The following is an 11,765-nucleotide window of genomic DNA, read 5'->3' on the forward strand; positions in this document are numbered from 1 at the left end:
AAAGGGTGAGAGAAATGATTCAATGAGATGTATATTGGTACAATTTATTTGACTTATAACTACAAATACATGTGTAAAGCACTATTTTTTTATGAAATAATTAATAATCAATTATACATGGTATTATTATATGGTGGTACTATTAATTTTATGCACTGAAAGCAAATAATCTAAGACTTAACTCATACATCTGTTGGATTATTATAGTTAAACTATACAATATAATTATAATAACACAAACATAGATTGCTAGCCCTTTCTACCTTCCATTTTATAATATTTTAAAGATAACAAAGTAAAAAGATCGCAGGCGATTAAAAAAAAGGTACTGTTACTTGTGCACGTCGGTATAAACGCCGTAAACGATAACCTGACTCTCCTGCCGGACGTGTTGTAAACATACAAAATAAAACACGTTTCAAATGTCAATAATTTAAAGCAAAATTTATATAGAAACAACAGTATCCACCAGTAAACACGAAATGCAGAAAAATATAACATAGTTTTAATGTGACCCATTTGAGTAATGTCAAATTAATTTATATAACATGTTAGTTTTTAAAATATATTAAAATCTCTAATTTTAACTAAGATACAAACATATTTAGATATACATAATTACGTAGATCAGCTAGGCCTGGTGGTCGGCCTCGTTATACGGCTATATGTTTATAAAACGAAGTTTGAGTTAGAAACACGCCATGTATTATGAAGGAATGACCAAAACATTTTAAGACTAAAATATTAATATTGTTATTAATTTTAATATCGAGTAATTCGAGTACAGAATAGAATGTTACAGTTTTATTTTTTTAACACAGGCTTCCAGCACATATACTTAACCTTTGCAATGGCAAAGTGCGACATATTGCGTGTCTTTTTTTAATAACTGCCAGTCCGTTTATATTTCAGACTAATTTCGCGGTGTATGGGGGTTTAAACTTAGAACATTAAACATGGTGGATCAAATAAATTGATATCGAAAAGTAATTAGTTACTGCAAGCCGTTACAGTACAGACACGAATTATATCGGGAATATTAATAGATAGTAATTCGTGCTAACATGCATTTATCACAATTGGTATAGTAAAGACTGATCATTACTTAGGAATATTTAATTCAGTTTCGCTATTTTGTATGACAGATCATGATTATTTAACTAAACTTGGAATATTATTAGGTCCCTTTCAGTTATTTTTATAAACAGTTTCTCACAAGTATCCTCTGATATACTGAGGGAATGGCAATAGTTACAATCAAGCCAACTGCCAAGGTCGATTTCACGGTATGATTGAAGGTGCGATTTAAATAAAAGGAATTACTCAAACTTGACGTATGATGCATTTTTAACACATATGATGATGTGGTGTTTCATCAAAAAATAATTATTATAATATTCCAATAATATCCATCAGGTGTAAACAACCCATAATAGTAATTAGTAATTTAAAAATAATCACATTCTCCCATACAATTCGTTTAAATATCGTTGTATAGCAAAACAGTAATTGTTTTTAAGCTTGTCAGTTGTTATTTACGATCGAGACTATTGCAGACTACATGGACTCAATTAAAATGCTGAATGAGAGATGATTATTGTCATATTAAATATCAATTGCATTCGATACAGTACAAAAGCAAGGTAGGTACAACAGATTTTATAAAAGTAGGTACTTAATAACAGTAACTTTTGTTTTATTGAACAAAACATGTATATTCTATTTTTCCTTGACATTTTGTTCCACTTTATTGTAACATATGGGTAGGTACTTCAATCCACAACCAGTACTTATGTTGTTGAAAGTTATCATATTTCTTTATATATTCATCGTATAAACGTCGATCTATTACAATATTTTCACGTCCATCATACTTAGTCAGTTTTTTTAGAAAATATAAATATTTACAATTTGCTACATGTAGTTACAAATCTATATAGAAAGCTAAGGTCATGATCGCTTTACACAGCAATTATTAAAAGCTTTACAAGTGAAGATCATAAATGGTAAATATATATATTCACCCTGTGTTAAATAATACCCTTTTAAAAATTTTGAACATATCTAACATAAAGTAGGTACTAAATAAAAATTAGACAAGAATTAATTATAATCTCATGGCATTAAATTGAGTTTATTGTTGCACTTTGTTATAGAGCAATGCTTGTGACGATGCGCTGTTACAATCAGCTGGTCTACTGTACAATGCATGCACATCTGATTATGGCAGGTTGAACATCATCAAGGCTTCTGAGATTCTTCCTGACATCGTACAGATCGATTAAATGTCAAGCGACTTATTTAAGCCAAACTCGCCATTCCGTGTTTGATCAAACACGTCATTAAATAACATCGTCCATGCATTGCTAGAAATGTCAAGGTGTAACTTAGGTACAATTTATTCAATTTACATATTTGTCCTAATATTACTCGGTATATTTATCGCAATATAATAACTCGCCAACTCATCATCAAATAGAACAAACTCGGCTCTATTTCGGTTAGACGGTTTATATCCGGCGAAACTGAGCTCTTACAACAACGCTATATGGAATTGAGAATTTCTCTATATATATTTTCTAGTCGTACAAACGTTATCACAAGACCGAGCGACGTCGCATATCTACATCGGGCCCTCGATCATACTCACTTTCATAGCAAAATAGTAGACGGCTCGACTGCCGAGGATGAAGGCGAGCAAGAAGCCCCCGACGTAGGCGACGTAGATGCCGCCGCCGTGACTCTTGGCGGCCGACAGCGTGCCCAGCGTCACGCCCAGCGCGATGGCCAGGAACACGAGCGCCAGCACCGCGAACACCGTGCCGCGCACGCGCGCCATGCGCGGGCCCACCGACGACACCTTGCGGCAGTGCGGGCAGCGCACCGGCGCGTTCTTCAACAGCTGATACTGGAAATCGTACAACCATCAATGACTACAAAGTTCACTGACCTTAATCTATAATACAATTATAAGTTCATTCTGATAGTCATGATAATATTAGTTTTATCTAACTCGGAACGGACAATAAAAACATTATATTAGCTCCAAATAATTAAATACATTGTTTAAGTTCATGAAATTAATATCGAAAAATATGTTGATATCAGGCCACTAAATAAAGACTTAATTGTGTACACTTTTTGTATCTATAAATATGATAAAATAATAATATAATATGTACATATTTACCTACACCAATGTAATATAATCATTGATATAACAAGAGATAAGGTTTAATATGATCTCAGATTGTGACACATCCTTTATAGAGTCAGGTTTTATATTGTGTATTAAGAGAGGTGGTCATGATTGGAAATAAAATGAATAACCATTATACAAAAAATCTTATGTACTGTGTATTGTTGTGAAGCATTGACTCCTTAACCTCATGAACTTACATGCTTTAAAGATATAAACTTGTTAACAAACATGTAAATGTAAACTATGCAAATATCAACAACACAGCACTTTATCCCTTGTTAAAAACATTAGGGAACCCTGGGAACCCAATGTAATTAGATCTAGTGTTAAGGACATGCAGTAAAAATTAATCTTAACAATCACTTCATATAAAAAATACAACTTTAAACAAATATTAAGACAGGAAAAGGTTTTTGAGATTTCTTATGCAAACTTCATAGATGTATTGCAAAAATTGATTGCTTTGAACTTTTCTATACAAGGCTAGATATTTTAAAACATTTTAGATACCAAGATCCTACTGACCTCTGATTAGAATATTTCTATTTCCAAACATCATTAAAATGTATAAATATTCAAGTGGAGACTTTCTGTTTTTTACAAAGTTTCTTATTTGATTAATGTACTATTTAGATCAACCTACTCAAAAGACTAGTCTGTGTAGTAACATAATAATATTGACATTTCATGGTAATAAAGCTTTATACTTTAAGTAGGTACTTTAGGTGATTTGGTCTAAGATTATATTAGGTAATACATAATTGATTGCATCAAGATCTGATATGTAACTTAGTTGCATAATAATTTGCACAAATACAAGTAATACAACATTAGACCTGGGTGTGGTGTCCTGATTTTTTTAAAACACTCTTGTTGCTTAATCTAAATGATCTTGTTTTAGAAATGTGCACACATTCACACACAAAAGAAATATAAATTCAGTGCTATAGTTGATAAGACTGATTGTGACTAATGACTATCATTAGTTGAATGCTTGTAAACTACACAAGGTGTTTATTGTGTTTAAACAAATTCAACTTATTTATTTCTATTACTAGAACTCTAGAAAGTAATTAGCTCATTTCTTTAAATAAATTACAAATAAAAGAGTACTATACTCATAAAAACAGAGTATAAAAATCATAGTTTTATTTGTGTATTTGAACAGAAAGGTTGTGAAGCATATTGATAAGAAACTTTTAAATTGATGTTTAATTAATGCATTAGTCATAGAATGTGCCATACAAACCCAACCTGTCTTTATATTTAAAACATACTACTATTTACCTATACCAGTGGAAAAGCAAGGTCTCCTGGAGGTTAAAATGTATAATAATATGCATTTATAAATATTATTGAAATCACACAACAGATGTAGTGTGTTTCTTTGACTACACCAATATTTGAACAACTAAATAAAGGTGTTTAATTGCTGGAAAGTACATAAACAATATGTAAAAGCATTGATATAATATTGTTAAACAAAAGTAATATTTACATTAGGTATAAAGGAATAAAATAATAATTTACCAGAAATGTGTCTTGGCAATGGGCACAGATAACTCTACACATGCCAGGCAAGGTGGGCACAGGAGGGGTAACTGGCGATGGTGCCAAGTTAATGATCCTCTTGCAGTCAGCGCGAGGACACGCAATACGCTGTGAGGATGACTTGCAGATCAACAAGCAGTTGCATGGGCAGCGCACATACTTCTTGCCTGGTGGAGCATTTCTTATTGGCTGAAAATATTATAATCAATACAATTCTTATGAGTCATCATAAATACTCAGACTAAGTGTATAATCATACAATAACAACAGTGTAGTAAATAATACTGACAAAAGAAAAAGTACTTATAAAATGTTTCTGTCGGTAATTAAAGCCAGAGATTTTACTTATTTAATTACAGTAGTTAACATACCGTGGCTTCATTGCATTCTGAACACTTGACAACATGCTGTTCCCTCTTCCCCGATATATCGATCATGGCCTGGCACACGCGGCATGTTACCATTGGCATTCCCGCTTGCTGGTAGGGTGGAGGAAGCTCATCAGGTCCAATTGGGGATATGGTGCTGACATTTACCTCCTCTGTCATACAAAAACATATTTGCGTGTTAGGTACGAAGTAAGAAGTACGTAACCAAACATGTAATAACTGGAAAATCTGTTGCACAACATGGAATATTCAATCGACTAATGTTTCTTCGGATTGGATTAGGTCGAGCTATCTTATTGCTTTGTTTAGCAACAGAAATCATAGGGATTGTATTCGTCCTATCAGTTGAATCATCAGCTGTCAAAACAATAAAGACAATTATCTAATTGTACTTACCATCCCTTAGCAAAGGCTTATTTTCACTTTGACCGTCCCCCATTGTAATACACTGCAACTTTTAAAACACACTATGCAAATGTGAAACAATTAAATTACGACTTTTGAAGAAATTATGAATGTAGGGACTGACTGGTACTACAATCCTCAAAACTTGATTTTCTTTTTTTTTTAATTAGAGATTGATATTTGAACACAATGATTTTAAGCAATTATCTACGTTCGTATATCTTAAAAGTACACTGATTTCTGCTTAAAGTATAAATTGGTTTTTAAATCAAACAAATGCACTTAACGCTACTTTATTACAAACAATTAGTTTGTTGAGTATTCCCATGCATGACTATTTATTTTTTTATAAAGTTGACATTCTCTTTATCATATTTGAAGCCTGACATGAATGACAAATGTCATATTGTATGCTAAGTTTCAGTGTACACGCATTGCATATTTTGAGCATAAAATTTTTTTTTTTCTTTATCACTCATACCAAAATGAGTAGTTTAGAGAGATTCATAGACAAATGTCAGTTTCCTCTGCTGTGTTTACCTATTAGTTAGAGGTTAGGTTGTAATAACCTACATGCGTGTTTATTAATAATTGTTAAAAAGTAATTCGTCTATACAAATGGCTAGTAAAGTACACCGAGTTCGTTACTATAATCCTAAACCGGAACCTATCAACTGTGTTTCATTCAACAAAACAAGTAAACAAATCGCTGTAGCGAGGTTTGTTATTCTTAGTATTTCTTAGGGAAATAGTGGTTTTGTATAAATTGTTTTGTTTTTCAAAAACTATTTATAAATTATTGTTGCAGAGGTGATGCGTCTATTGAGATATGGGATTTAAACTATGCTCCGTGCCTTGTAAAGTTTATACCTGGCGTGGAGAATGGTTCCGTGGAAGCACTTGGTTGGGTCAACGAGAGATTGTTGTCGACCGGTCTCGGTGGTGCTCTGATCGAGTGGGACCTTGATACGCTGACGTTAAAAACAACAGTGCTGCTCACAGGTTATGCTGCCTGGTGCCTAGATGTAAATACCGACAACACTCTAGCAGCGGTAGGCACTGAACAGGGATATGTAAACTTGTATAGTGTAGACAACGATGAAATTGTTTACAAGAAGCTGTTTGATAAACAAGAAGGCAGGATTTTATGTTGTAAATTTAATAACACAGGAAATATCCTAGTAACAGGTATAGGTTTTTCAATATTTTTTTTTCTATCTATATTTGGACTGTATATTATTTTGTACATCTAAATCTATCTAACTCATGTAATAAAATATGGTTTTCGCGTTTTCAGGTTCAGTGAACACAATAAGGGTGTGGAACGTAGAGACTGGTCAAGCAATAAGTCGCATGTCTGTGAGTCGACGTGGCAGGGAGGTCATAGTTTGGTGCCTCGGAGTGCTCTCCGATAATACTGTTGTATCTGGGGACAGTTTAGGCAGACTTATATTTTGGGACAGTGCTGTTGGTGATCAGGTAAATTACTTTATTATATTTTTATATTAATTTTTCATTGGCTTTTTATTTTTTGTCATTAGTATTATCAAATACATTAACTTTCCTCTAACATATACTAGTATTAGAAATGTAAGTAATAGTGATGGCTATTAAAGTCATCTCCTAGCTCATTAGAGCTAGTCTGATAAGGGGTCGAAGAAGTTGCCATGATTGAAATCAGTTGGATATTTACAACAAAATTTAATAAAAGTAGTTTGATGCTTTTTAAAGTAGGTATATCAATGCCATGTCGACTGTAGCACAGGCTAAATGCCAGTGATATTTTTTTTTATTTACAATATATTTTTTCAGATTGAGTCATACTCAACTCACAAAGCCGATATACTGTCAATAGCAATATCAGATGATGAGAACAGTTTGTTCTGCAGTGGAGTGGATCCTGTCATTATGAACTTTATTAAAGTCAGTAAAGGTGTGGGCAAACAAACTGAAGCACAGTGGGTGAAAAATGTTCAAAGAAATATACATGAACATGATGTCAGGTGAGGAATTTAAAAATGATATAAACTTTCCACTGTTTAACATTATAATGAAAAATAAATTTCATTATAATGCATTTAAACCAAAAAAGTGAATTGATAAAAATATCCTTGTAAATATAAAAACAAATAGAGAAGAAAAAAGGTTTTTCCAGTGAAAGTCTGGACTAATTCATATATTGATTTTTGTTCATAGTTGACAGGCATGATCAATAAATTATTGTGTAATAAAACAGAGTTCTACAATTCTAATAGTTCATATTTTTATTTTTCAGAGGCCTAATAATCCATGGAGAGAAATTAATATCAGTTGGTGTAGACGGGTACCTGACATTCTCAAGCTACCCTCCTAAGTGGGTGATGAGAGTCCCACCAATGATATCAGCACCTAGGTCATCAGTCTGTGGGCGAAAGAAATTGTTACTGCTAAGGTAATTTGTAAGCTACACTTTAATAATCTATTGTTAACTAATTTGATTAAACTTATCAATACGTCACTTTTGCACCAGAATCTACTTAAAACTGGAGTCAATTGCTGTACAAATTTTAGCAAATTGTGCTCTGTAGGCAATTTCTACTACTACTTCAACTAACTGTTGTATCTGCATGAAAGCACAATGCTTCCGAAATACTACTAAGTGTTGTGTACTAAGTGATGAAATAAATATTAATATGATATTGTAATAACCCATTTATGTTCCTCCACAGATACAGCAATCACTTAGAAGTATGGAAACTAGGTTCGTATGCTACCAACGACAGTGGTAACGTCCTAGTTACGAATGTGAGCTCAATACAAGACCCGAACCACACAGACAAGAATGAAATAGAACAGGACTCCACAATAGACATCATTAACAAGGCGCAAGCAGAAAACACACGCAAACAGAGCCTTAAACTCACAGAGAAGCCCGTGAAGTTGGTCTCAATAAATACTAAAGGGAAGAAACAGTTGCGGTGCTGTGCTATGTCGCCTAATGGACAGCTAGTCGTGTACTCCACAGCCAGTGATGTTAGAATGTTAAAATTAGACGCAGTAAGTACTCAATACATTAGTTTTCAAGATACTACCAAAAACCGGCCTAGTGAGAGTAGGTTTAAAAAAAACGGCAAATGTCACATTTGCATTATGGGAGCTCCCTTTTTTTTTATTCAATTTATTTTTTGTCAGAGTAGCAACAGAAACACATCGTCTGTGAATATTTCAACTATCTAACTACTGATCTAGTGATATAGGCCTGTTGACAGACAGATAGTGAAGTCACAGTGATAAAGTCCTAGTAAATAATTGGATAATGCATTAAGATCTCTAAAGGTAATAGAGATCTTAATGCATAATCCAATTATTCTATTATAAAAAACTAATTTCTCATTAGAGCTGTCAACAATTGTATTGTAGATTTGATGCCTATATAATTTGTTTTGTCGTTACAGGATGAGGACCAGTCTAACATATCGTTGTCGAAAGTGTCAATAAACGGTCTCCCAGCGGGCGGGTGTGACCGTGTCGCGTTCACAGAAGACTCGTGCACGATGGTAGCGCACTGCGTCGGCGTGCTGCACGTGTTGCAAGTCGACCCTGAAGCAGGAGCCGCGCCTATACAGACTATAGCTTTAAACAAATGTAAGTATGCAATACTATACTATACGAGCTGTATCTTAAACTGGTTTCAGACTGCGTCATATTAATTAAATCATTTATTAATTTAGGACGAATATTGTCTCTTATGATAGTCAATGATACAAAGAGTGATTTTACCGCCATTTCGGAAGTTAGGGCCAATGTGAAGAGCTGGCAAGAAAGTTCTCGCCACTTTTTAAATTTAATATTGTGCTGTATAGTATAGGAAAGAGCGACTTAATGCTATATCATATGGCATGGCATTCAAATCACGTGATTTTATCACTCAATTCGTTTGGAACGGTTAGGGGTGAGTTAGGAGGAAGAGGGTGACGTGTGATATAGGATAAACTCAGCATTTTATATTATAGTAAGCAGATAATATAGTATAGTACAATGTGAACGTGTCCATAACAATTATGTATAGTGAGTGATATGGTTGTGCTATGAGCTATTGTATGTTGACTGAAACCAGCTTGGCTCTTTTACAGTCGAAGTTTTTAATATCATAATATGCAACTAAACATTTCCGTACGGATATAAAAGTAGTGACGTAGTTTTAAGCATGAAATTAAACTATCCTGTCACATAAAAATACTTAGCAGTAAATGTATTTAATAATTCGCAAATTAAAATATGTCGTGCGTCATACTATGTATATTATTATGTTTACCTTGATATTTATTTTGTTTATTAGAATATATAATAATATGTAGTGGAAAATAATAGTAACAAAATTATTATTTCTGTTGCAGATTTCAAGGCGAAGTCAATTTTACATCTTCATATTTCCAAGAAAAGTCCGACAGGTGTGACGTATTTAGTTGTAGCAGACACACAAGGATCTATTGCGATTTGGACTCAGAGCAGCAAAAAGTTTGAATTCCACGTGATATTGCCGAAGTATCAATGTTTGCCGTCAGCCTTGACCGTCGACAGCGAGCGAGAGAATCTCATCGTTACGTACGTTGATCAAAAGGTAATGTCTTGATGTTTAAGAAGCATTTTGTTATTTTTTAAATAAGGATAACGTTTGAAATACATAGCGTCCATCGGTCTACTAACTAGCCACAACTCTCCTATATGACTGTCAACATGTCCCCTCGAAACCTTCTCTCCTAATTAATTGTCTGCGTTCTGTTGCATGCATAATTAAGATACCATAAGAAACGAAGTAAAAAGTCAGAAGTGCTTTTCTCTTTGAATCGTCTGAGGTCGACCTAATATCAGTTATTCAAGCTTTTTTGACAAAATTCTGTACCTTGCGAAGCCTTAAATCGTTCCCTTCAGATATAACAAGCGGTCCTTGAGAAATGACGCTGTAGAAACGAAAACTAATATTGATGGTAAAATGTTTGTTGTCAGATAGTAGAATACGAGTTGAAAGAGAAGAGGTTCACGAAGTGGCCGGGCGCGGCGCTGCCCCCCGAGTGGGTGTCGCGGCGCAGCGCCGTGACGTCAGTGCGCGTGCACCCCGCGCGCGCCGCCCTGCTGCTGCACGACGACACCGCGCTCTGGGTCATGGAGAAGAATGCTGCACAGGTACCGCATTATTATAACATCCATACTTAATATTATAAATGCGAAAGTAACCCTGTATGTCTGTCTGTCTGTCTGTTACTCATTCACGCCTAAACTTCTGAACCAATTTCCATGAAATTTGGTATGGAGATATTTTGATACCCGAGAAAGGACATAGGCTACTTTTTACCCCGGGAAAATGACGCATTCCCATGGGAAAATTCAGGTGGCGACGAAGTCACGGGTAAAAGCGAGTTAAATATAATAATAAGGAGTAAGGCACCTTAGACTTGGCACGACTTTATCTAGATTTCATCACTTTTTAAAGACAGACAAGCAGCTCCATCGAGACATAACACCTACTATCATTGGATTCCAGACAAAATTTTTAGTAATACTGTGATTTCGCTGCCTCAAAAGTTGTTAAACTTGCATGTATCTTGCAAAAGATTTTTTGACCGAGTGTAGGAAAAAAAATAAGCTGCTATTTACAATGTTTTGGATAATGATCACTGAAGCAAATTTTAATTTTTTTAGGAAAATGTTGAACCATTAGCAAAGAGGACATCGAAGCCTGGCAGTAGGAACGTTGGTCTTCGCATCGTACCTATAAAGGTAGGCTAATTAAATCCTTACTAACCATGATTTGAGACTGAAAATATTTCATAACTAGCTGACTCGCGCAGCTATGCCCACGCTTTCTTGTTTTTATTTAATACCGCGCATTCTCAAGTTTATTCACCTTTTACACCTTCTCTGGACTTCCACAAATAATTCAAGACCAAAATTGGCCAAATCGGTCCAGCCGTTCACGAGTTTTAGCGAGACTAACGAACAGCAATTCATTTTTTTATATATAGATAGTCGTTAATTCCCATAATTTATTTTTTCCCAGTATCTGGCAGATTTCCATTGGCTTGACAACGATGAAGCGGTGACAATAGAAGTACTACCAGAAAATATAGTCTCCCAATTACCACCAATAGCTGCGACGAAAAGACACTGACATTATTATAAGTTAATTAATAAATGAAACCAGTTTTAAAACATTTATTTTTATTTTGTAAATTGAAACT

The 11,765-nt window shown here is 34.3% G+C and overlaps 2 protein-coding genes across 2 annotated transcripts; one reads left to right on the forward strand and one right to left on the reverse strand.

Moving 5' to 3' along the window:
- Positions 1-30: 30 nt before the first annotated feature.
- On the reverse strand, positions 31-5,715 carry LOC142978467 (type 1 phosphatidylinositol 4,5-bisphosphate 4-phosphatase). The gene is made up of 4 exons (XM_076122933.1): positions 5,539-5,715; positions 5,125-5,294; positions 4,733-4,942; positions 31-2,908 (listed from the first exon to the last, which is right to left on the reverse strand). The coding sequence occupies exons 1-4, from the start codon at positions 5,579-5,581 to the stop codon at positions 2,624-2,626; spliced, it is 708 nt and encodes a 235-aa protein (XP_075979048.1). The 5' UTR covers positions 5,582-5,715; the 3' UTR covers positions 31-2,623.
- Positions 5,716-6,062: 347 nt separating this feature from the next.
- Positions 6,063-11,738, forward strand: l(3)72Dn (UTP4 small subunit processome component l(3)72Dn). The gene is made up of 11 exons (XM_076122932.1): positions 6,063-6,266; positions 6,356-6,735; positions 6,845-7,026; positions 7,360-7,550; positions 7,823-7,978; positions 8,256-8,583; positions 8,982-9,171; positions 9,924-10,147; positions 10,534-10,710; positions 11,227-11,304; positions 11,585-11,738. The coding sequence occupies exons 1-11, from the start codon at positions 6,166-6,168 to the stop codon at positions 11,693-11,695; spliced, it is 2,118 nt and encodes a 705-aa protein (XP_075979047.1). The 5' UTR covers positions 6,063-6,165; the 3' UTR covers positions 11,696-11,738.
- The last annotated feature ends 27 nt before the right edge of the window (positions 11,739-11,765 follow it).

Source organism: Anticarsia gemmatalis, chromosome 14 (assembly GCF_050436995.1).
Source record: "Anticarsia gemmatalis isolate Benzon Research Colony breed Stoneville strain chromosome 14, ilAntGemm2 primary, whole genome shotgun sequence".
Classification (NCBI taxonomy): Eukaryota; Metazoa; Arthropoda; class Insecta; order Lepidoptera; family Erebidae; genus Anticarsia; species Anticarsia gemmatalis.